Here is a 27,552-nt window from a genome sequence, read left to right on the forward strand (position 1 = left end):
CATGCCTGACATTTCTCTGGTAAAAACATGTAGCAGCTAATTACCTTTGTCTAAGGTCATCACAGTCCATATATGTAAAAGTACTGCTTTCCTTTTCAATCTGAGGTCATGTACAGCAGCTCTGTGCTGTGCTGGGACACAACTCCTCGGGGCAAATGTGCATATTCATTGCAGAAAAAGGCCCCAGGCCGGGAACAGGATTCACAAGCATTCAAGTAAATACACAATGGGGACACCCTGACTGTAGAAAATTCTTAGGACCATGTCTGAGGTGAAAAGAAAATTAATTTAGTGGCTACAAAGAGAAAAAAACCCAACCTAACGAAACCAAACCAACAAAAAAACCCCCAACACAACAAACTAGGACAGCTAATACTTACCTTAAAATACCCTGAGCTGTCTATGGCATCCAAAGTTATTAATTTTTTCTTTTCCCCAGGATCTGAGGTTTCAATCTTTTGTGTGTATGTGCACATTGAAAAGAAAGATATTTCTTCAGAAATTGTACCAGAAAGAACAAAGACTGTTTATTCCCTCATATGGTTAAGCTGCCCTATTAATGTCAATTTTTAATTTTATCCTTTGGATTTCTCATTAGCTTTACAACATGTCTAGATTATTTAATTATTATGTTTCAGCTTGTAGATGACATAAGATTTAAGAGCTTTTGCTGGGCTCTAGCAAGTTGTCGCTACATTTTGCCTGAAGCTGCTTTTGTATAAAATAATCTTTCCATAGTTAACATTCAGGATACTCTGCAGAGCATCTTAAGAAGACTTAAATGCTAAATAACTGTCACATAGCAAGCTTTAGTATTATTGCACTAAATTACATTGCAAGCAGCGTGATAAACAACATCATAATACTTTGACACATTCATCATTAATTATAACTGAAATCTAATCTCAACTGGATTTTTTTCAGTAATTATAACCAGTAAAGCAAACATTAACATACATGGGGAAGGGAGGGTGAAGGAAAGAAGTCTTCTGAAGGCATAGCTGATATATCAAAATACTGAATGGGCTGACAGTCTTATTAGGTTTTTATATGGGGTTTTCTACATATATTAAGAGATTAAAAATCTGAAATACATTTGGAATTCATTATGTGGATAATCATTTTGAAGGCAAAATTTTCCAGAGACCTACTGGTTGTGTCATTTTAAGGTGACATATGACATTCCAGATTTCTGCTGTCTTGCATAGAAGACTAGTGTTGAACTAAATTTTAAACCAGGGATCCCTCTGACCACCAAACCTATTGTCTGTGTGGTATTTCAGCCCACATACTACAAAGTTTCCTGTATTCCCCGAAAAATTGTATATTTTATTTTGGAATAGCAACTCTATGTACCTTTTCACTCCAAATTCACATTTATTTTCCACTGCAGAACTTTCTGCCTTTGGGGAGCTCCCATTCTGCTGGTGCAAACCCTTTTCCTTATTGCTGGGCAATCTGGGAGTCTAGCAGTCAAGCCGAGGGCAGCAATGCTTTGTGCTGCTTCCCACTGTGCTCTGGTGCACCACCACAGCACCCTATTGGCCCAGTCAGAGCTCATGGTAACTCAAAAATGAATTTTTTGCTCTCTTTGCTATCTTCTTAAGACTCTGTTTTAGCAAAGTACTTTATTTCATGTGTAGTACTAAGCATATATTCAAGTGTGATTATACTTTCCCCTGTATATTATGAATTCCCTGCATACAAAGCCACCTGCTTTCTACCATTTCCAGCGGTTAGCAAGTCTGAAGAAAAGATATGTACATTTTGTAAACTATATGTACTCTATTTGGAGCAATGTCACCTGGTTCTCCTACTGGATATTCATACTCACACCAAATATCTTTACTGCCTATTATTTTACAAGCATCAGTTATTTGGCTGCATGTCCCTGAAATATCTATATGCTCCGTCTGAAAAATCAAACTAGTGGAAGAGGAAGTAGGTTCATTTCAGCCCTGCTTATTGTTTGGTTGTAAATGAACTATGAGAAGGTTTTTTTACGGAAAACATACCTCTTTTTCTCTGGTGGTGGGTACAATTTGGTGAAACCTGCATGCAAATATTTTCTCCTATACTTACTGCAACACTGCTGAAAGCATTTACAAAACTCAATATATTTTTGTCCAGGAGAATTATAGACTCATTGAGAGCTGAATTTTGAAAGTGGTTCTATTCATAAGAAGGAATAGATGACTTGCTGTGTTGGTGCATGCTGAGTTTTTGAAATGAATGTTTTTTATTACAATGTCACTTTACAATTTTTCTTTCTTGATGAGTCTTTTGTGTCTGGTATGATTGAAGCAGAGAGATTTCCTGTACTCCTAAGTGAAAAAAAAAGTTAATGTAGGTGTGTATTTCCACAGTTACTGTGTTAACATCATCTTTTAAAATTGTACAGCTGTCAAGATCACCTTTTACTTCTGTGATGATCAATGTAAATAAAATTATCTATTTATTCCTCACCACCATCACCAGAGACCCTCCTAATGGAAGCATAGGGAACTAGTCAATACACCATACTCTCAGGCTGGTTGAATCTGCACACAAATTTGTAAGAAAAGAAGCCCTGTCAGTACGTGCTGTCTCAGTAGTCTCTTACTCAGCTGATGTTTAGCTAGATGGTGTCACCCTAATTGCATGTCAAATGGAGCTAACTTGGTCACAGGAAAATCATCAAGAGGGATGACTTCAGTGTTTTCAGGGGTTCCCAAAGTAACAATCTTGTGCAGTTGTGTTATTTTCATATGCAGTTTCAGAAAGTAAAAGGAGTTGCTATTTTGGCATTTTCTTTTTTTGGATTCTTGGAGGGGTGCAAAAACCTTATGGGTCGTGTAATCAACCTATTCGTGGTCAAAGACACGCACACTATATAATCCCCTCTTCATACTGAGCTTGTGTGCAGAATGAGGAGGATACCTTTGGGACAGGTGAAGGAGGATATGTTGGATTTGGTTTGGTCCTGCTTCTTATGTTGGGAAATGGTTCTATGATCTCATGTCTTGGATGTTTACAAACTTTCAATTTGCAGTCTACACTACCTTGTGATCAGTTTGGTCATTTAACTACATTTTGTAGATTTTATTCCTTCCTGGTTATTACCTACCTTTTCCATCTTTACATCTACCAAGCAATTCTACTTAGATTTGAATTTCCATACTAAGTGAACCGAACACTTCTCTAAGATGTGCTTTCCTTTTCTCTGTTCATCATATACAGCCTGCCACAGAAAATCTTATCAAACCTTTATTAATGGTGTTCTTATTTTTCTGTCTGTAACTCCTAGCATGCTTTCCTGTTTTCATCCTGATGGCTGATAGCTGATCTGATAGACTGACAAATCTAATATTTTGGATGACAGTCCTCCAGTTCATGGCAGAAGTTAATGTCAGTAATCCCTAAGTGCATAATAGGGCTTATGCATGATGATGTACTTATCATACATTATAGCATATTATGCATTTAATCTCATTTCTGTTTTTAGGGTTTTCAACATTATCTGTTTCCTACTGCACACATTATACAGCCCCATCTCCAGCACTGAAAGTCTCCAGATTTCACTTCAGCGGCCCAATTTATTTTCACATGCCTACCTTATATGCCAGGATCATGAGATACTTGTCCCACTAAAAGAGATACTTGTCCCAAAGCCAGTGCTCAAGGAGTTAAATGGGAAACCTTTTCCAAGCATAATACCCCTTTTAGCACAATTGCTTGTCCTACTGTTACACTCTTCTAATATTCTTTGTTCTATAATAGTTCGTCATATGACGCTAGAGGTAATGTTTTACTGAAATCCAGAAAAATTAGTTCTGCATTTTACCTAGAAAAATAATGTGCTTTTAAAATGGTAGCCTCTCTGGGATTGATTTTCCATTGGCACAACCCATGATACATTTGAACATGCTTTTATTTACTCATTTAATTGTGCTTTCATTCAGAACTTGTTTTCAGAACATACATAACACTGAGTTCAAGCTAACAGACGTATTGTTCCCCGGAAAACTGTTTCCCTTTCTTCAGCAGAAATACTTTGTTTTCTGGCTTCCATTCTCGGTCTGAAAAATTTGCTTACTGGCCTGTGTTATTTGTCTTAGGGAGTTTTTCATGCCAATTTCTTACAATTCTGGGCACAGTTTATCTGTCTGCCTGTGTTCAACTACATCAAAACCTTTGAAACGAACTTCCACATCAGTTGCAATAACTTCAGTTTTTGATACTTTCCACGCCCTTTCAGCCATGAGTCACCCTCTCCTGACCTGTTTTTCATCAGTCATTTTAAAATCTCAGTCCAAGTACTCAGGTAGTTTTCAGACTTTTCCACCAGCTCTTTGCTTCTTGAACAACAATCATAATCCTTTTCTTTTTCTTTTTATTTATATTCCTTTTTTATATATTTATATGTTATTATATATCCTTATATTTTCCATTGTTTGTATATAAATAATAGTTCACTGTACAGTTAGATTTGTTTTGTCAGGGCTTGGCTCTGGGAATTCTCACTTTATCCCTGTTTTTTCTGTCTTTCCAACAGTATCTTCCTTCCCTGAGCAGCACTTCTTCTGATTTCATGTCACCATTAATGAGAAGTACTAACATTTCTCATAAGAGGGGTTTAGTGCAGGTTATTAATGGAGGCTTTCCCTAGAAGTTTAAATTAATAGATTTTCTTTATTTCTTTCATACTTTTGGGATGCAAATTCCATCTATTTTTTAACCTCAACTTGAAGTTACATTAAGTCTCCTCTTTATCTAAGTATTTGATGATTTCAGTTCAGTTTTCCTGGCAAAGTAGCTTCATTATTGTCTCATTTTGCCCCAGTCACATTCAAAATCTCATTTGAGGTTGTTTATCTGTCTGTGACATGTAAACTTTTAATTCCTCTGGACAGGGTTTCAATCCTATTGTGTATTGTATAACTGTTTATAAAAGCCATTTTTCAGGTAGTTATTTTATTTATAGAAGGTTTTGTTTGGGTTTGGCTCTGAAATTTAGCAATAATTGAACCCGACCATTTCTGTTACCTTGGTTTTGCTTGAAGAAAAATTATTTTCTTTCTGTGAGAGTCATAGAAAAGTATCTGCTTGACCCAAAAACTTTTTTTCCTACATAGCTACCTAGCCTATAGCAGAATCTTAGCAACTAGTCCTTGTTTTGAACATCTCACCAAAAGCATTTCAATTCAAAACATTTAAGTTTTCTTCATCCCTGTCTCTCCTATATTTATTTGTGCTTTCTTTAGCATGATTTCTACCCCATTCTTATAAGGTTGTGTCCTAGAGTGGCTCTGATCCCTCCATTTTGTAGCCCATGTACTTTGTCTTAGCATATAAACATCTCTGCCTTTTTATCCTGTTTTCTGTTTGGGTGATAGCTGGGAAGATCTTGCTTACATAACAAATGCTTCTATGAATATTAAGGTTTTTATTTCTATTGATGCATCTATTGATGCACACGCTCCTAACCCTCTGCTGTTCCTTTACCCTGTTGTTTCCTCAGCTGCATGACTCATGCTCTTTTCTGTCAAGGTCAGGGACAGGAGTCATCTCCCTGGGCTCCCTTCTTCAAGCATCAGCAATTTCCAGTAACATGCCAGAATTTTCCTGCCTTCTTGAAGGAATTGTTAGTTCAGATGATCCTTTCTTCTGGATTAGGATGATTGGAGGATTTCCAGAACTTCCTCCAGTTACTGACCTTATCAATTCAGATCTAGGACAACTTTGATTATATGAGGACATGAAATTCCTGGGGTCTCCATCACTGCGCTCCTGTTGGAGGAGAGGCAGTTGCATGTAAAGAGTTCTTGGCTTTTTGCAGTATAGGCTGCAAACTGCTTAAAACAGTGAGAAATTAGGAGTACTGCTAATTCAGTATCACTACTGTGAATTCAATTTTCTGGAAATTTGGTACCTCCCAATACCCAGCCCATGCTTGGAATATCAGTTAGAGTTGCTCCTTGGAAAGAAAAGTTGCTTACTTCAACTTCCCAGTCTTCATCACTGAGGTACTACCTGTTGACCTCACAAGGTAGCATGAAGTATTAGCAAGCCTCACAACAATGCTGAAAAATAAAAAAACATTGGAAGAAATATGCATACTATGGTCCCAAGGTGGAAAAATTGCTTGCAGTAAACCAGGTAGTTACCAGGATGCACCTGATTTGGTGCAGCAGACCTTACTATACAATTCTTTAATTTTTTTCAAGCATGAAAGAGGTGCAGAAGCAGTAAGGGTATTTCCTTGTGAAAGTCATAGTTGATTGTATCCCCTAGGCATAAAAAGGCTACTCATATACCTTAGAATGTTTTATTAGCTAGAGTCTTCCTTGTATTTGTCTTGTCCCTTTCTTCTTTGGTGATTTTACTGTTACCACAAAGGTCTCAAAATGCAAACTAGCTAATAAGACCTTATTCTGAACCTAAGATGTTTCATAGCAGTAATTTAATAATGCCAGTTCTGTCAAGCTGCCAGCTTTTCTGGATACACAGTGTTGTTTCTACAAATACATATATACATTAAACTGACTTTAGCTGATTAGTGTTCACTTGTTACTACTTGTAGTTGGTGTATGCCACCAACTACAATGATTTCACATACATGCATGTTCACATCAGATATAAAAGACAAAAACACTGATAACATTATATTCTTGCTGACACCTATGAAATGTTCAGCACAATCATGAAAGCTTCTGAAATCCACTTAACTCATTCCATTTTATAAAAACAATAATTATTTCCTGCTTGTACTTTATCTGAGTTAGTCCAGCACCTCCAAGTCCACCACTGAACTGTGTCACTCTGTGCCACATGTAGACAGCTTTTAAATACCAGGGATGGTGACTCCACCACTTCCCTGAGCAGCCTATGCTGAAGCTTGACAACCCATTCTGTGGAGAGATTTTTCCTAATATCCAATCTAAACCTCCTGTTGTGCAGCTTGAGGCTGTTTCCTCTTGTCCTATTGTTTGTAACTTGGGACAGGAGACTGACCCCCACCTGGCCACAACCTCCTTTCAGATAAGCTGCAAAGAGCAGTAGGGTTCCCCCAAAACCTCCTTTTCTCCAGGCTAAACAATCCCTGCTCCCCTGCTTTTCCACTAGGCAGCTTTCCATCCACTCTGCCCCCAGCCTGTAGCACTGCCTGTGTTTGTTGCAGCCTAAACACAGGACTCAGTGTTTCACCCTGTTAAATCTTGTACAATTGGCCTGTCCAGATCCTTCACATTCATGAGCACACATTGGGCCTCTGTCTTAGAGGCAGTAACAACATTTGAAGTTCTTTAAGTCAGTTTTTGGGTTGCCACAAAAGACGAGCACATCTTTCAAATGGTGGCTCAACACAGAGTGGTTTAACATGATGGTCCTAATCCACAGCTCCCAATGCACTCTGCTAATCGTGGGTACACATTGCCTGTGGAAATTACCTCTGGAAAGAATTTTTTTGCTAGAGAAAGAAGCTTTTTGGATGACATCAGAGAAGTCTTTTCACACACACACCTGCCCATACATGTTACGAATAAGTAAGGCTTTATAAAGCTTGACTTATCAGTAACACACCCCCCAACTGAGGAAATAAAATGCTCAGAAGTCTTGCTGAATTCACTTCTATCTGAAGTAGAAATAAAGTTCATGCATCGCAGCAAACCCTTCTTCGAGACAGACCTTTGTATAGAACGGAGACCACCCATTGGAAAGCACTCATAGGGATTTTTCTCCATTATCTGAGGATAAGTTACTGCTAACCTTATCCAAGGTCACTGCTCTGGGCCTGCCTCACTGGCACTCATGATTACACAGTCGTATTTTTAGGTGTAGGTTTTTAAGACTGAATTCATGTTCAAGTGGATCCCTTTTTGTCTGCCAATTTTTAAACTGATATTTCAATTTAAATCTTTAGCAGTTAATTACAAACTTATTCTTTATCCCAAATGTACCTGTTTAAGGATGAAAGATTACATCTCAATCTTCATGAGGAAATAAACAAATCTGTTTATACTGAGCATAGAAAAATTCTTACAGCTGGTCAGATTCTTGCCTATGAAAAATTTACTTCCAGAATGTCTTTCATCCTTTCCTACCTCCTTAGGAGAAAATCAAAGAAGGGGCTTTGAATTTTTATTAATGATTCATTACTCATAGCTGATCAGTGAACAGTTTATGCAAATACACTTTGCAAATTGCTCACTTTAACTGTTACTTGGGGTTATATGTGGATATTACTTTCCCATGGGAAGCAGAGGTGTGAACATTTGGATTATTGATATATAATCATGGGAGTATAATGCATATCAAATGTTAAATACTCAGACAGATACAGAAATCATTTGCAATACGCCTGCTCACACTGAATTGCACCTTAATGGGGTTCTTGTTGACATTAATAAGTTACAAGTCAAGATGAATGAGAATAAATTGCTAGCTAACAAGCTGATAGTTGAACATATTATTCTTTGAGGGTAGTTAACTAGCAGGCCTCATGTTCCTAAAGATTTAAATTTAATATACCTCAAGGAAATATCCCTTTGTATAATGGAATTTAAAAGAGAAAGATTATTTTTGTTTCTCCCCATCTGCCACAGCAATGCAATGAAAATATATTGGCCCATTTTGTGAACTTGGAAGGGAACTTTTGGCCTGTGACATGCAGTGCATTGGTTGTTTTGTGACCAATGACTTCTAGTGGGGGAAAAATAAAGTAGTTTTGTCATTATTTTACTTTGGAGGGTCCTTGTAGGGGTTGGCAGAGGGAGTATATTATCCCTGAGATATAATTTATTCATTGTTTCAGAGCTCTGAGGAGCTGATAATCTACAAAATCGCAGTGTGTCGCTCAGACCAATTTGAGTAACAGGCTTAAGGATTGCTAATCTTTTCCGTGCAAATGGTGAAGATTTTTCTAGATATATATAGTGAGCAAACTTACCAGCTAGGAGTTTATCAAATTGTACATAAGGGAGAGATGCACAGAGATGTGAAAAATAAAAATGGATTGATTTATTAATTCAATTTGCTCCTCCACAAGGGGCTGGTTTTAGGGCACTGGATCTCCCTTCATTGAATGAGAAAAAATCACTGCTCATGGTTGTGTAATGTGCCAATAACAGAGGTAAAAAGGAGTTGCTAAAATGGTGACACAGGTGTCTTATTCAGAGGTCTAACATTAAGTACTGCCCTCCTACCATTTAAATTCTTGGCTTTCTGTAGTATGCTCCTCTGCAGGCAGTTACACAAATGTTACATAATTATGAAAGAATGGTTTGATGGCAGCATATGTGTCTCTAACAACAGGCTACCTCCTAAGCTTTATTTACTTGCTTCAATGGCATTCACTGTGTGAAACAAAGTGGATGCCATTGAAGCAACAAATATTTAGTCAAAATTGAGTGTGTACCTGTGGTTAGTCATCTGTGAATCATATCATGTTCCAATGATTTTATTAGTAGAGGATCAAAAAGCCCACAGACAAATGCCTGGTCTTGGGAGATGTTCAGCTCTTGGTGTTAATGTGACCAGGATTTCCCCCAGTTAAGACAGTGACTAATACAGGCAATAAGCAAATTGCTAAAAATGAAGAGTATCACCTGTAGGAGACAAAGCCAGGCAAAGGGAATCCTATCCTCTGGAGACACACAAATACCCTGGAAAAGTACCTGAGAACTTTGTCTCAGGAGGAGTTGATAAAAGTTCTAAAGAGCAGAGCAGGGCCCTAAAGGTTTTGTAGCCTAGTAATGATATATTGTGAATTAAAGAAAAGCAAAACAAATATCAGTCCTTCTGAAAATGTTGCGTTTTGATGTCGGAAAGCAGTGAGACCAATTAAAATCTGTTCCCCTGCTAATATCAGAGATGGCAATTACTAACCTAAGAACATGAATACGACTGATAACAGTCTGTTCCTACAGCCATGAGCTTCATGCTATATACCCTTGGTGCTGTTGTAATTCCAGAAAATGTCACTGTAGAATAAACATGAAAATATATAAAATGTAAAAATTGAATTTGCCAGGACAGATATTTCATGTGGTGGTGATATGGAGTATCTGTTAGAGCTGGAAAATAGCATCTGAATGAACTACTTTTAAATGCATACCAAGAACCTCTCTGTATTGTTTTATTTTTTAATTAGATGAAAATAAATGAATTGAAAAGATGAAAGGAACTCATGTAACATCTCACTTCAAAGGGCAGCTCCACTCTTGAGGAGTGTTCAAAAAAAAGAAAAAGAAAAAAAAAAGAAAAGCAGCTTATTCAAGAAATATGCATTCTCTGTGGATTTGGTTTCTCTTTTACCTGCTTTAGAAACTCGGGAATGACTTCTGTTCATTTGACCTGAATGGAGTCATTACCCCGGTGTAAGGGAGAGTGGCAGCTGGCTGACAGTGATGTTCCCCCTGTGCTCCTTTGTTGCACTTTGCATTGACTCAGCAATGCTCTCAAATGAGCAGGATTATTTTTGACCTTGTGATGAGATTTTTAGCAAAGTTTCAGTGCTCTGGACTGTGTTCTGGATAGGAACTGCCCTTATGGAAATGTTCCTCAGCTGCCTCCCAAGGTGAGAACCAGAACACCACCTAGTATGTGTATACGTATCAGTGTGTGCAGCCTGGGAAACAGACAGGAGGAACTGGAGCTGCATGCCCAGTCAGAAAGTTACGATATTGTAGGAATATCAAACATGGTGGGACAGCTGGCATGAGCAGAGGGTTGTAATAGATAGTTAAAGGTTCTTTTGTAAAGACAAGCAGGGAGGAAGAGGAGGAGAAATCATACTCTAAGTTAAAGAGAGCCTCTAATGGACAGAAGTCAAGTACAGTGATTATGGAAGCCCTATCTAATGCCTCTGGCTCAAGATCACAGGGATCGTCTCCAAGGCAGTAAGGCCAACAAAGCAATATTTTGGTTGCCAAAAACAAGCTTCAAATCACTGAGAACCCTGTTCTTATGGGTGACTTAAACACCCTAAACATTTATTGGAAGAACAATCAATAGCTAGCACATAATTTATCAAGTTTTGGAAATGCGTGGAAAACCACTTCCTTATACATATGTTAGCTGTCCCTGCTGGGAAAGACATTTTTGCTGGACTCAAACCAAGAAGAACTTCTTTCATTTAAATCTCAGTTAGCAATGGTTTTGTGATCTCAATATTGTGGAATTTGGGATCTTTCTGAGCATGCTGAAGGCAACTAGTAAGACGGGAAACCTTATAACCATGTTCTAGTAATTAAAGTGTGGCTACAAAGAAGATGGAAACTCCCTTTTATTCAAGGAGTCACATGGGAAATATGGGGGTAATGGGTACAAGTTGCTCCTGAAAAGTTTCTGACTGGACATTCCCAATGAAAACAATCAGCCATTGGAATAATCTCCTCAGGGAAGTGGTGGATTCCCCCACATTGCACACTTTTAAGATTTAGTTGTACAAAATGTGCCATCTTGTCTAGACCATGCATTTGCAAAGAAAGGTTGGACTAGATGATTCTTGAGGTTCCCTCTAACATGGTATTCTATGAATCTGTGATTCTGTGCACAGATAGAATGTCTGTACATCTGGATTTACTTTATCTGCACAAATGAATTGAAAAAAGCCCAAAAAAAACAAAAAAAAAAAACCCTCTAACAACTCAGTCACTCAAGTCAGCATTCCCAATAAAGAAGCAGATGCTTCCTACCAAAACACCTAAAAGCCATCCCTTGTATACTTTTTATATGCAGAATAGCTTATATTATGAAAAATATTTCACCACCTCAGCATTGGTTGATGGGTCTTGAGGGAATTTCTAAAGTCTTAAGTCAGTGCTGTCCAACTCCACAGTAATTTTTTTGCATTCCAACAAATTTCCTCTAAGTCCTATTTTCAAACATTAAGGGTTTTTAGCCCTTCAGCGCTTTATTTCCAATCACATCTGTCCAGGCCAGAATTCTTGTCATTATATTTCTGTGTAAAAGTGACCTGGCTAAGGGCAGGATGAGTTGAAACTGCCCAAGATGTCACAGTTTCCTTCTGTGTTTCAGTTGCCTTGAAGTGTGGGATAGTGGCATTAGAAAATAGCATTTATATGCAGAAGTGTAACAGAGAAGTGTCATAACAACCATTTCAATAAAGATTCAAAGACTAGCCCATCTCCATCCCTAGGAAGATCCTAAAGGCAGGACTGCTCATTGTAAGGCAATACTTTTTTCTTGTGACTCAAAATATTTTCCTTCCAAAAGCAGAGTTTTTGTGTGACTTGGAAAGGGAGAGCAGCTCATCAGCTTCATAACTCCTGGACAGATGTTAGGCACGCTGCTCTTTGTTATGCCACGAGTTGCTTAGTCAGTTTGTCAGATAGCAATTGGATGTGAAATGCTATTAGCGCTTCACAAACACAATCAGCTAAGCAACTGAGCTCATCCCAGACGTGATTAAGTGAGATCAATTATATTAAGAACTAGATAAGAGAGGTAAGCTTCTTGTTCCTTGGGTTGGTATTCTGCAGTATTAGCCTTTGTACGTATCCTTTATACATCATCAGCTACAAAATCTTGATTACTTCAGGAAGTGGCTTCTAGACCAGCATTCAAATGAACTTCATCCTGAACTGATTATTCTAACACTGCAACTGCCACTGAGTGGGGAAACAGTTTATTTGAAGCATCAATTGCACCAAACAGAAAAATAGCCATTGAAGCCAATGTTTTGCAATTCAAGGAGCATGCTTCCTCTCAGTCTTAAATACAGTTAAATATTCTGAGAGAGAACTCTTTGTGTCCCAAGACAGGAACAGCTGCCCTTCACAGTATTATGTTTTGCCATGGCACTACTGCTATAGCACTTAAGGCTTAATGTGCTAAGTATCAGAATTGATACACTATTCCTGAAAATTCTGACATGAAGTTGCCCACCACATATCCACTAAATTTGAAGGATATTTGAGAGTCAAGTGCACTGGAAGTAGTGTAAATATATGTATTATAGGAATAACAACGTATTTGTGCTTTGTTAATCAGAACAGGGAAGCTGGTAATGTAGGAATAAAGGGGGCCATATGAACAAACAAAATAGAAGAGATGAATGTTGCAAAATAGTCCATGTCTAAATTGTAGAGAGACTTGCCCGTATCTTTGAGCAGATATTTTTAGCATTATTTTCACTTCTTTTGTGGCTTCTGGTTCTTGCCATGGAGCTCCCAGGAAATAATTTTTTTTGTGATACAGAAAGACTTAATGCAGGATGCATATCAACAATTGGCCTGTTCTGGAGCAGGTTTGACCAAAAGCCCAAATCTCTGTTTACTTGTTCTTTGGGGTTTTTTTGGTTTTTTTGGGCTTTGGTTTTTTTTTAATTAGGTGAAGATTCCTAAGCTCTGAATTATTATCATAAAAATATTTAAGATCTTACAAGAATGAAGAGACATGGTCCATGCATATCTCCTATTATGTAGCATTAGATGTACTGCAGTTGTCTGCTTAGTTAATAATAAAATCTGAAAAACAGAAATACAATTGTTGCCTCCCCTTTTGCTATGGGTACAACTCAGATGTCTTTGAAGATCTTTGTTGCCCTTTCAAGTGCTTTTCTACAATTTTATCACTATGATCGCGATAACATTGTTGGGGATCATGCAGTCTCCTTGACAGGCTCAGTGCCAGTGTCTCTGCTCTGGTTCAATTCCCAGTGTTCTGTTTGCTTTTCTGGCCACTGTGAGCAGAGCAGGTCTGATCCCTCTCATGGATCCTCTATGTAATCTCTCCTTGGCAGACATGTGGGACTGCTGTGACCCTTTCTGCAACCAGAGCAAAAGGTTTCTGTACTCAATTCCAAAACATCTCTTAGCCTCTGCCTTGTCTTTTCTTCCTCATCTTCCCACACTTTTTATGGCTTTTTTGATAGAGTAATGCTTCCCTCAGATACTGGTCCACAGGTCTCTGTGATAATATTCCTGGTGTTAGGTCTCTTTCAAATCACAAATGGCCATTTTACATTTCATCACTGGCAACCTGCAAGATTTCTTCTCTAAAGTTCAATACCAATTATTAATAATTAGTAGGGAAGATTCAGACATTTCTAGGATGGATTCTTTGGCCTATGCTACGTTAAAATATGTGAATATAAGTGGTCTCTTTTGGACCATTCATCTTTGTAGTGGTGCACCACTTTTATCACATGGTTTATAATTATTTGCTGCCTCTATATTCTTCTGTTGCAGCTGAATATATTATCGTATATACACAATACTCTTGCATTTTTCTATTGTGTTATATTTTATAACTATAGAAAAATAAAATAGGAAGTAAGAAAAGTTATGATAGAAGTGAGAGCTATTGTGCTATTCCATTGATGTTTATTTTATTAAAGAAAAAGCATTTGATATATGACATTTTTAAACTTTGAGCCTTTTCACAAGACATACTTAATTGTGGCACCAAAAGCTTTTAACATGCATTATGAAAAATTATGCACCCAGGGAAAAAAAAAAACAACCTATTTTCTGGTCAAAAATGTGTATTTAAAGTATTTTTGCCCAAGAGTGTGTGTCTTATGCTCCACCTTATCCTCTAATTCTTCAATGTAGATATCATCTGATCTTTCCGAGAAAAAGCCATAGAACACCTGGTCCCTCTGGAGGTCTCATCCTCTTGATTGGAGTTTAATTTTAAACTAGAACCATGAGATTTGGGGTGGGTTCATTTCCAGCAATAACTCTTACAGTTTTGGGCATAGCTCCTTTGTGAGAGACTTGCTGTGGCCCCAGGTTCAGCCTTGCCAAGTATTGAGTTCTCTACAGTTCTGACTTCATCTTTTGCATTATTCTGCATTCTTCTTTCTGGTGAAGCAAAATGAATGATTTCTCCTTAAAACTTCCTGTGGAGTGTGGTGCTCACAAAGCCCAGATTAAACATTTTGATACTTCCCTGGTGTCCCTTCTGGGCCCTTGAATACTTTCGTGCATCAATTCCTGAGTACATTCTCACCTTGGAACTTCACTTTCTCCTCTTGGACTGTGGCTTCAGTAGTTCATTAAATCCAGTGTTTTTTCTTTTATTTGGTGTTTCCTTTAAAAGATGATGGTATGGGATGCACCCCTCCCCCCATCCTTGTATAATGCTCTTGTTGCAGGTCAGTTAAAAATTAATTTCCAGGAGAAGCACACAGAAGGAGATTTGTTAGTGATCTCTTTGTCTGATTTGTCTTTGCACCAGATTCCTGGAGCCTTCTAACTCAACTGTGTAATTACATTGAGGGGTGGGGGGATGCACACAAGTCTCCACCTGTCTTCTCACCTATTCACTAAATTCTAAGAAGGTAAATTAGGGTTGTGACATTAGCTCATGACACATAACTGTTAACCATTACTTTAATTTAGGTTAGTACATAGTTACTCTGTGCAGGAGAAAATTATATCTTCCTATGGGCAAGCAACTGTTTATGTCACCTCTATTGCTTTGAAGAACATATTTTTCTGCCACAGGACACTACAAGACTGGAAGATGAATCCCTAAGGGAAGAGTTCCCACTCTGCAAGTTAGATTCACTGAATATAAAAATAATAACTCTTAAAATAGATTTAAAATTGATACCATAGCTGCTTGTTGTATTTACTGTGCTCATTTATTCCGTTCTTTAGGTTTGAAGATGGTACAGTCTCTTTTCTTGATATCATTGCTCTGAAACATGGATTTGATGTTCTGGAAAAACTCACAGGTCAGTTAATATAACTCTAAGAAGACTGCCGTTCCAGATTTATGCTCAGGGCACAGGTCTGATCATATTTCTTATGGCTCTAGCTTTATTTTCCTTTCTAGTTTTACTATCTATGTTCATCATTGTGAAGATGAGACTTCAGTGTAACTGGCTTATTCGCATGCTCCCTATTGGATTATTCTGGCCTGGTTTGAAAGGAAAAAAAGGGTCCAGACTGTTTTGGATATGCAAGATTTGAGTACATCTCATCTGCCTCACACTCACAACGATGCAATAGGAAAGTAATACTAGAAAGGAGCTGGGTGATTCACACTGTTTGAGTCAACCTTTGAAGCCCTTGACATGGAGCTGATGCTGAAGTCCCAAAAAAAACTTCAAGCTGATCTTCAAGCCAGAACCTGCAAGTGAAGGGTGATACTCATGTGCCATGAGAAGGCACATTCCCCCTGGGATAGACTGATGCTTGTCTGGCTCAGCACCCCAAAAGCACAGTCTCTCTTTGTTTGCTGCCATGGGTCAGGGACTCTCCTGAACAGGGCAGGAGATGACACCTGGCCAGGGAAGCTTGCACCGCAGGCTGTGCAGAGGTACCATGGCATGTTTCCACATGTAGAATGTGCCAGGTTAACAAAGGATGTTCCTGAAATGGGTTTCTTGATCAGGTACGTGTATTACTTAATGTGTAATGTGTGAACCTCCCTTCTCCAGTGCACTCTTCGATTTCCTGTATAAAGTCATAAAGTGCATCATGATGTAAATGACGCCTGAGTCCAGAGAGACAATGGCTATGTACTCTTCAGGTTAGTGTAATTTCAGCTAGTGTTTGTGGAGGTTTATTGTCATGATTTATCTGAAGGATTCTGGTTTCTTCTTCCTCCCAGTGCAAGGCTTCTGTGAGGAGTATTCTGTTAGAAGCTTCAGGTCTAGTTTGTGTGGAAATCAATAGCAGTTTTCATCCACATCAATAGTCTGACTACACCCAACAAGTAAGGATGTTTTATTTTATGTTGCTCAACATGGAGACCAGGGATCAGAAACCAGCCTTTAGTATATGTTCTTGTAGTACAGAATGCTTCTCAAAAATGTGCAAACTTAAAAAAAAACACATTCACTCTTAAAGAGGGCTTTGGTTTAATGTGTAGGAGCATTGCCTGCCATGAATGTGAGATTTTATGATAGCACCTTCTCTGTTGCATTTCTCATCCATCTTAACCTGTTATTGGTACCTATTTTAGCTAAACAATTGAAAATTCTCTTAATACTAGACTGAGGGGAACACTCAGCCCTGAATCTGAATAAAGTGGGTATCAGTGGAGGACATGGTAGAAGAGAAGCATGAGGAAATAGTGTTGAGATCTTTCAGTTGTCAAAAATATGAACTGGCTCAAATTTTCATAATTTCAATTTTTTCATAATGAATGAAAATCAAAAATTTAGGAATATTAATATTTTAAAAATTTAAAAACATTTTTTCCAACAGTTCTAAAATGTAGGAAAGATGGGAAAACATCGACTGAAAGAGCAAACAAGAAGAAACCTGTATTGGAGAGGAGAAAATTGAAAAATTAAATAAAAAATGGTTTTGACAAATACTGTAATTTTAAAATTTCAGCACTACTGGTGTAGTCTAGTTACTTTAGTAGTCTCTAGTCAAATTCTGGAGTGCCACAATTAAAAGCAGAAGTGCCAGCACTGCCTCTTTACATGTATAAGAGATTGGAGAAATCCATAATGGAAGAAAAAATGGAATTCTATAAAGGATTTAAATCACCACATGATCCAATAATTTTCTGCAAAGTTGGGCTGGTCCTAGACTATTTTCCATTACCAAAGATGAATTGAGCTTTTCTTCCAGATAAGTAGGAACTTGCAACATGTTCATGTTAAAACCTTTGTGATTATGCTTACATGTATGTGCATGTAAGTAGAAAAATTTCCATGTGATGTGTTTTTGATAATTAGAATTTAATCATACAAAAGGTAAATTAAACAAGCCACTCAAAGGTGATACTAGAACGTAGCCCAACTACGGTCATGTTTGGATTTTTTCCATCATAAAATGCATTGTTATGTGTAAAGTTTTCAAAGCTGATGTGAAGGGTGGCTCAGCCATATCAGGTCTCTTGGCTCTTCTGTGCTGGCTGTGAGACAAAGGCTTTGGGGGCCCTGCTCTTCAGTTGTGTAGGCATTAAATGTTCCTGGCATAACTGATGCAACAAGAGATTTAGGGATTTGCAGTTGCCATTTCCTCTCACCATCCTTTTCTCCCCTGAATATCACTGACAACATGGAGTTTTGCAGATTATTTAATTTCTGTCAAAGGCACAGTGTTCCTTTTGAACAGAGATTATTAGCACTTGGGTGTATACAACAAAGCCGTTGCATACTGTAGAAACACTTTGTAATCCAGAAGGACTGCAGATTTGTTTTAAGCCTCTTTATGCATATTTCTTCCACTTCAACTGTCAGAGTTTTCAGTGGCAAAATGCACTGTCATATGTGAATCACTTTTGAATCTCACTTTGCTGTAGCTACTGGAGCACTTGCTTTGCACTCCCCAAACACAAACAATGATTCTCATTCTGGGTTGGAAATAGCCTAGAGTAGAAACAAGCAAAATAAACAAAGTGTTGTTGTTAATCGTGTTCTAATATATAATGAAAGCACTGCTGAAGTTCTTTGGGGATGTGCAGTGCTCTAGCTGGATTATTCTGGTGTAATTATTGAAGATAGGGAAGAAAATCACTAATAGAAAGTAACTCAGAGTTTCAGTGTTAGTCAGTTTTGTGAAACATACAGATCAGTTTCTGACGCTGATATCATCTGAATACATCCTTGACCTGTCTCAACTTCCATTTAAAACAAGGCATATTTCCTGCCAGAATTGCATAATGATGTGCATGTGTATTTAAACCATTCACAGAGGTCTTAAATCTATATGGTTTATGGTATGTATTTTTGTTAGTAAATTTTCAACTGTTTTAAAAATTAAACCAAGGCACGTCATTTGTGCCTTAGTGTTATAAGGTTTACTTTGATTATAATGTCTGTTCAGGAAACTAATTCACTTCAGAAGAAAATATAATGTGTATGGGAAGAAATTTTTAAATGCAGACTAAGTCTCCTAAGGATGATGAATTGAAAGTTGCTTCTAATTCACCAGATGCTTGATTGGTTGTTACAGAGTAAATGTTATTTTGCCTTTCATAAAGACAATTGTACCACAAAACAGCCAAAGCAAAATGTAGTGCAGGATGTTAAATGGTGATGGTAACTTAGTTTTTTAACTTGGTCTTTGGAACTTTTGTTGTGTTTTGCTCTGCTCCATGAAGGACTGCTTGCAGTCACTGATGGGATGTTTGGCAGCATGCATTTAATGATACTGCACAGATGCTTAGGTGGTTTGTGTTTAAACACTTAAGTTTATATAAGGCTTCCAGTTTAGGGGCCAGAAAAAAGCAATGTTCATCTAAGTACGATTGTCAGGGATTTCCGGGATTTCTTTTGTGTAGAATTTGTGGCTTCATCCTACTCTTGTCTGGTCACATCACCTGAACTTGGACCATGGGTGTGATGCTTATGTATTTAACTGCTTTCATCCTTAGTGCTGCTTTAACTCATAGTTTTAATAGATTTAGGGGTTCATTAATGTGAATTCCAACAGTACACTCTAAATATTTTGCAAGCGTGTGTATCTTTCTTTCTACATGCGGGATTATAATAAGAAAGGTGGTTTACCTGCCTTACATCAGGTGGCTGCTGTAAAACTAAGCCATGGCCTACTGATGGCTCAGAACCTCTACAGAGGAATTACCTGCACTTGTTCGCTTTTAGATTTGCAACATGAGATAGTGTTTCACTGTGAGGACTTTCACTTGTGTTTCGTCTGTGTGGGCACTGCTGGATGTTTCCATTGAAGTCAATGGGGCCATGAAAAGTCTAATATAATGGCCTGAGAGATAGACAAGGACTTGGGATACTTGAGTTCCTTTCCTTGGCCACAAAATTTACTTGACATTTATTAAAGCATGTAAATACTAATTTTAAGGGGAGCAGGGAGTTAGGTAACCAAATATGTTTTCAGATCTGCATTTAACCTCTGGATGGCATTTACCTTAACTTGATGTCAACACTGATGTCTAAGCTACCATTTTGATTCCTACTGAAATCAATGGAACAGACAGTAACTTCATCAGCCTGATCCCTCTAAATTTTTTGAAATTTAGTATGAGAGGAGTTAAAGCCAGCAATATCAGCTCTTTTCTTCGTCTATTAAAGGAGCTTAGATGATTAGCTTAGTGTGGCATAGGGCATTTCTTTAATTTTATATAACTTTTCTGCTAATGATCCCTTTGGGACTAGAAAGCTGAACTACCAGATTAGGTAAGGTGGAAATAGTGTTTTGGGATTTTTTTGTTTCCCTTAGAATTGCAGCTTCTTTTGAGCAGGGCAGGTTCTACATTTCCTGTGGCTGAAAGAAACCCGTAAAGCATAACAGGAAATGTTCTGGAAGAACCCTGAGGGGAGGTTTTCTATTTTTGAAACCTTTATCTGTCCATTACTCCAGGAGTGATTTCTGATTTCCAACATATATTTCATGCTTCAAGTCCAGGTTTATTCAGGTAGATGTTGCTTTCTCAGAGGGGGAAAGGCTCACAGTCTGACAGCAAACTATCCTGCAAAGGCGAAAAAAATTCTGTCTCCAGGGTGCAAATGTGCCTATTATGATAAAAAAAGATGCCATATATGAAGAATGTGTGTGTACATCTGATTTCAGAAGTCTGTGGTGGTTTTCATTTTCAAATGACAGGTTATAGCAGATTAGGAGGAAAGAAAGCTCAGTTGGTTCTTTTGCATCAAAAGAAGCCATTGTTGGGACTGTGGTTAATTTATTAGGAAGAAGAGGCTTAAGTGAGTGTGCATTTACTAATGGCTATGGATGAAATTAAAACAATTCCAGAGGCAGTATTATAAAATGTGCAAGGAGGTGAGGCATCTTGTGCAACTACCTGGAAGTAAAGCCAAGCACATACAATGTGTTTGGAAGGCAAGTTTGGATTAATAGATGGGGGCTACTTTTTGTACCATAGATACAAAATCTGTTCCCAGTTCTGCCTAAGGTAGCCTGGTGAAATCCATCACTTCCAGGAAATAAAGCAGAAGAAATTGCCGTACCCCCCATTGAGAGACAATAAGACCAAGACTTCAATAAAAGCCATAGGAATATTAGCAGCAGTCAAGTGTAATGAAACAGATCTACTCATTGCAGTGCAGTGATGCAGCATTGCCTACATATGGCCAAAGGATATCTTGGATAAGAAGCACTTTCTGTCTGTAATAACTTTTTCCCAAGATTATTTTCTGTGTCAGATACAGTTAGGACCTAAAGGACTTGTCATTTTCATTACAGAGTTGTCATTACCACTGCTGAGAGATAAAGTCCTATGAAACCATCTTTATCAAAGGAGAACAGAAGTGACAGCTTTTAGACTTGGGTGCAGATCTCCCAAAGACTTTTTGATGCCTCAAGTGATAGATTAGGTGAGGGACCTTGTTATTCTTAGAATACCCTTTTGAAATGGGAAAAAAAAGTCTTGTTCAGCTGTATTCTTAAAACATGCATATGAAATATTCAAGAATTGTCTCTGTATAGTCCAACTGAAACCTGGAGGGGAATGGCAAATTAAATTACAAATAAATTAATTCAATTTCATTTTAAACAGGGTAATGTATTGCTAATTATTTTTTGCCACATCTTAATATACTAACAAGGAAATAAAATGTTACCTAGTGGATGCTAATTTCCTTTACTGATAAGGTGAATGATTTTCTTACTAACATGCACCTGGAAAATGAACCTTGACATGGCGGTGAAATAATTCAGTTTTATGAAAAATTAGAGCACACTGGGACTAGGGAAGGATCAGTGTTTTGGTGTTTGTGGAAACAGTCTGGCTGGTGTTACTGGTGCCCACTTCAGCCATCCCTCAGAGATCTCAGGGTCCCACTCTAGTGTGTGCTGGCTACCATGGCAAAGATTACCTTATTTCATTTAGTACATTTTTAATTTCCCAGTTAACTGGATCCAGCTGTTTCAGCCCTTCATGCAACACAGAGATTTTATGCTAAATCCAAAGGGGCTAAATTAAAGCGAAATGAAATTTGCATATCATGTAAAACTCCACTTGTTCAGCAGATCCAGATTATATGGTGCTAATCACAAACACTAGACAGAGTAAATCCTCTTGAAGTCACCCTGGGGTTAAGTCAAATGCTTTACACTCTTTGACACATACCCATGAAATATGTAATCAAGTCTGTTTGACGTCCTTTCCTAATTATGAGTGTGTATTTTAAGCAGATGCTTTTCCAGCTGATCTGTGCCTTTTGAGATCTTTTTTCTTCATTATTAATCAGAAAATCATGCTGTATGTTAACGGCAAGTGCCAATTATGTGAAACTAATCTTAGTTTCTTTGCTTAGAAGCTCTGCTTTTGCAAATAAGACCATTGCCAAATAACATATAGATGTAAAGAAAATATGAGAACCTCTGAATGTTTTCCATCAGGGACATAATTATTCTACCATGCATTGCACTATTTGAGCCTAAAACTAATTTTTTTTTCCATGTAATGTTTTTTTAGTTTGAGGCAAAAATACTTAATAAAGAAGTTCTCTGTTGGAAGTAGGAAGGACTGCTTGTTTTCACAAAAGTAAGGATTTAAATGATAAAAAATATTTTTCCGGGAGACTCTACACTCATAATTTCTGTCAAGAATGTTAATGTATAAGCTTAGCCTTTCTTGAGTCTCCTTACTCAGCAAGGCAATATCAGTAGACAAATTCAATATTTAACTAAGTTGGGAGTCATTGAGTTTTAAGTAAATGCCATTTTTATTGTGACTATGTAAAAGTAGTCTTCAGAAAGGACTAGTGACCTAGTTGGTTCTACCCTGCTCTTCAGCTGAAGTATGCAAACTTCCCCTTGCATTTCACTGGAGTTTCAAACTGAGTATTTTCCCTTCAGTGTGTTTAGCAGAGACATCTACTGGCAGATTGTTAACTGGCATTCTCCTCCTCAGGTCCTACAATGCCATTTCTTACATCTCTGGAGGAGAGACCTGCTAATATGGAAATGACTACTTTGAAGTTTTTAGATGTGCTGAAGCATTACATTTATTATTTGGGAAGTGTTAAGTAGTGTATCAACAGATACAAAATCAATAAAGGCAAAATAAAATTTTTCTATATTCTCACTAATGTTACTTCCTGTTGAACAGCCAAGCTACTTTTAGCAGAAATGTGCATATCAGAGAAAAGGAGTTTATGATCCATTATAGATGAACAGGACTAATTGCAAGTCACGTAATATTTGTCATCAGTCTCCATTGATTTTGATTCAGTCAATATGAAATGGAAAGAAGGAAACCACAGGGTATAATTGGGAGAGCTGTTTTGCCTACAGGGACTGGTTTCATGTCTAATGCTCGCTCTACACTCACAGTTTATTTTTTCAATAAAGATCTGCCTCAGCTGTCACCTTTGCCCAGTCGTTAATGGCTCTCAATAGAGCCATTCTAGATAAGGGTTCAGCTGTTGTACGCTACCTGCTCTAGCTGGGGTTTAAACACTTAGAGGCTGTCAGGGTGGAACGAGACTCACACAAACGGAGCTACCAGCAAGTCCCCCTTGGGCTTAGGCCCTCAAGGAACCCCTGGGAATGCACCTGGCAGCTTCTGCAGTCCAGCCTTGCTCCCCCCGCCAGGAGTCACTTCCATAGTTTGGGACAGGCATAGCCTTGCAGAGGTGCAAAAGCAGAACTGAAAAGACACAGATTACATGGCCCCAACAAAAGGTCTTTAATATTTCAAAATTAGCCTTTGCCTTTTTGGGTAACCTGTGGATTCAAGACACTAAGTAGCATCTCATCTATCCAGTTGAAGTGGATATATTTTCTCACAATCACTACTGGTAAAGTGTATTTAAAAGTCTTATCTGAGGTGCTCAAATAAGTGAATTTTTTCAGATTGGCTTCATTCAAGTAAAATGTCTCTATTCTTTGAATCTACTCATCCTACTGAACCTGCTTTGGGCATTTGTGTGCTACATTCCTACAAAAATTCATTTTTTATAACTCTAGGTTTATATTCATTTGTAATGCCATTTCAGGTCTGTTATGCGTTCAGGACTCTCTGTGTATCTTGCCTAATTCCAGATTTGAGATCCACACCTCTGCTCATCCATATCACACCCCCTATTTCCCCATTTTCATCCACATCCTAGTTTTCATGAAAGGAAGACTTTACTGGGCAAAGAATCTCCATTTGCAATTGTTGCAATTCTGTAATAGGTGGGAAAATATTTTTGATGCCTTTCCCTCCTTTCTCCTTTCCTTAGTTGCTTCCCCAAGCAAACTAGGTTGAGTATTGTCACAGGAGCTGTTCGAACTACCTTTGTTAGGAGGACTTTGCTGCCATAAATACACTGGCAAAACCTTCAAGGAAAAAAAAAGCTTTTTGCTTCTGTGTGTCCAGCAGCATAACTCTATTTCAGTCATGATGTTCAAGCATTTCAACAGGCTGCTTTGGGAACTTTTGGAATCACTGTCCCTGGAAGTATTCAAAAAAGGCTTAGGTGTGGTGCTTAGGAACATGGTTTGGTGGTGGATTTGGCAGAGATGGGTTAATGGTTGGACTCAATCTTGAAGACCTTTTCCAGCCTTAATGGTTCTATGATTCTATGTTACAAACTGCCATAGTTTATAGATGTTAGTGGAGACGTGGTAGTTGATGCCACCTACACAATAATCTTTGGCAAAGAACATGGAGACGTTGCTTGAAAAGCTGTAATTTACAGGTGGTTTGACCGAGATCATCAGAGTACAGACCTGTAACAATTGAGCTTGTTTCACTCCTTGGATGTGGCTAGTTCACACCTTAAAGGAACTTCATCCCAGAAATTAGAGAGCAAGGCTGGGGCTCAAAATTATTGGGCTGGTTTTATTTATAAAAAATAAGCTTTCATAACTTTTGGCAGCTCTCTACAGTGGTATGATCTTTCTACTGTACTAAAGAAAAATGGGATCAAATTGATTCTAGGTCAATCAGTAGACAACAGGGTAGGCTAGGTACTCTCACATTTGTGTTTGAGCCTGTTTTGGGAGGGAGGTGAAGTCTGCCTTGAAAGGGTTTCTTTTTCAATATAGTTCATATATCACCAAAATTATTTATTTTCCTTCTTGTGGCTATATATTAAGCTGTGAAACTCAGCTTCTAATTAGTAGAGCATCAGGGCCCAAGGGTGGGTAATTTACTTTCTGAAGTATACCAAAAATTGTTATATAGGCAACTGAAAACAACAGGCCAGTGCCTTTTCAGGGTGCTTCCAGGCACCTTTTTTAAATTTTTTACATTTATTTTTCCCTCTTTACATTAGTGGAAGCTTTGTTGTTGCTGTTTTTGTAGAGTTTTGGAAATGGTGTCAGGTCTGTTAATGGAGATAAACTATTTTTTCAACTCTGTTTCAATTGGAACAAGTATCATTAGATTTTTTTTGGGGGTGTAATTTCTTTCTTCTCTGCTGTTTTTTTTGTCTGGTGTGAGAATATCTTCTTTTTATTTTTATTTTCAGATAGATAAGGTCTTCTAGAGAGACATGAAACTCAGATTTTACGTTGGCTCTGGCTTGCACAATCGGCAAATTCACTGTCATTGCTGCTGATTAAGTGATTAAGAGATTTCTGTTTCCAGACACCCCCACCCTCCCCTGCAAATCTTGGCCAGCGTTGATGTCTAGAGGCTGAGTTGTCAGTGTACCTACTCTGAGCTCAGACAGGTGGCAGCCCAACCTACAAACTGAAGTTTCATCCACCTCTATCTCCACAAATAAAAATCATGAAACCCTCCAGCTGAATGCTTGAATTCACAATCCTTGTCAGGACTGTGGGTGCCGGAGTTTGCCACTTTTGTCTTGTTTTCTGTAACCAGAGTGCTGTGTGGGCTGAAGGAGGCTGTGAAGCAGAGGCTTGAATTTTATGCCAGTAGAAGCTAAAAAACATGAGTAAGGTCCAAAGGCAGTAAAGACATAAAGCCTCTGGTAATTATATATTAACATAGTATGGGTGGAGAACAGAAGTTCCATGGACTATCTTGGAGAATAATGTGGAAGATACTTAGGTGCCACCCTATAAATCAGATGTTTCTTAGAATATTAAATGTGTAATGCAGTCCTGATTGCCTCACCACACAAGTACATCCACAGAATTGGAGTGTGCTCAGCAACAAGTAGCAGCACAAATGAGTCCTCATATGGACAGAGACTAAAATAATCAATGGCATCCTTTAGGGATGTGTCTCTGCTTATCAAAAAAAAAAAAAAAAAAAAAAAAAAAAAAAAAAAAAGGAAGCCTGTATGGGCTTAAAACCCTGTTTAGCAGAACACAAATCTCCTTGTTTTCCCTCATATCTTTGGTTTCATAGCATTTGCCATGTTTGAAGCATTCCCATAATGCTTCCTGTTCCTGCTGTTCCACAGGGTATTTGCTATTCTTAGAAGAAAGTCACCAGCAGAATTAGACCAGTGTTCAAGAAACAGGGGGTGGAAATAGGAAAAAAAACTATGAGGACAATCCAATTTTTCCAGTGCCACTTGATTCAATAAGAGCAATAACATTAAAAGGATTTGGGGTCTGCAAGCTGCTGTTGTCTGAATAATTTACCATGTGTGCAAAAGATCGATGCGAGGGCCTTGAGCTAGCCAAAAGGCACTGTTGATCTGGGCAGTTAAACTGCTGGGTACATCCAGTTATTAAGGAAAACAATGAAGTTCAAACTCCAGAATATCTTTTTCTTGATGTTGGTAATGCATGTGGATGTTTGGATTTTGCAACTTTAATTGTGAGAAACATAATGTGAAGATAATGATTACTCAGTTTAATGGGTTGACATGTTTCTATTAATCACTTTCATTAAATTAATAAGCCACTTATCTGTCTTCAGCATTAATACACCCTACATGACTAGTGGACATTACATTGGTAGCAAGTCTGGAAGGAATTCTTACCCTTTTCAAGAAGTATCAACTAAGCAAACTGGATAGCTCGGCACATCCATCACATACTGACAGTGCAAAAGGTTGAATCAGCCTCACTGTAACTTGAGCAACCCCATTAAGGGGTGCATGATTTGAGCCAACATCATGAGATTTTGAGAAGAAACCATAACTTTTTCATTATGATCTGAGATTTTTGCTCCTATAAAATAGTAGTTCTATATAAGTAATTTTGTGTGTCCATATTGTGTGGGGTTTGCAATTGTGTTTTATCTTTTACATTGCAACAAGCTAAACTATAACTGGCTATTTTCAAAGTACTGGCTTTGACTGGCCTCCAAATTATTTCACTGTCCAACATGAAAGATCTCAAGTCATGCTGTGTGTTTAGCATAAGGTATTGTGAGAAGGGTATGTGGCTGGCTTCCTGATTTGTGGCTGAAGAGAGCTGGGGTGGAGCATCTCTTGTCAGCTAATCGGGGGATAAAAGCATCAGGCAAATGGCTGCATCCAGTACAGAAAGTTATCAAACTGAAAAAAGGATATAACTATTATTTGTCTTATGTTTCTCCCTCATGTGTATAAATGTGTATAAATAAAATAAAACCCTAAGTCTCCCCCCTTATTTCTGCATGACTGTGTGAGACACTACTGTGAGGTGATGTCTTACAAGGACCTACGTCTGCCATGCGCTGTCCTGTGGTAGGGCTGAGCCTGAGGTGCTGCGTCACTGCTTGAAAACGTGCCTATGGTGTTGTGCAGTTCCTTCCTCTTCACCCTGAGCACAGGCACAACTGGTTCAGCAAAGCAGCCGT

At 38.1% G+C, this 27,552-nt stretch overlaps 1 protein-coding gene across 2 annotated transcripts in view; it reads left to right on the forward strand.

Annotated features, from left to right (window-relative positions):
- MOCOS (molybdenum cofactor sulfurase) overlaps positions 1 to 27,552 on the forward strand; it is a 210,133-nt gene that overhangs the window by 106,630 nt on the left and 75,951 nt on the right. For both annotated transcript variants that reach the window (XR_009487894.1, XM_059856631.1), the window contains exon 5: positions 15,612 to 15,688. Coding sequence is in view for 1 of the 2 variants with exons in the window: in XM_059856631.1 (XP_059712614.1) it covers positions 15,612 to 15,688 (77 nt within the window). In the remaining variant the exon portion in view is untranslated. The remainder of the gene's footprint in view (positions 1 to 15,611; positions 15,689 to 27,552) is intronic.

Source organism: Haemorhous mexicanus, chromosome 1, assembly GCF_027477595.1.
Source record: "Haemorhous mexicanus isolate bHaeMex1 chromosome 1, bHaeMex1.pri, whole genome shotgun sequence".
NCBI lineage: Eukaryota > Metazoa > Chordata > Aves > Passeriformes > Fringillidae > Haemorhous > Haemorhous mexicanus.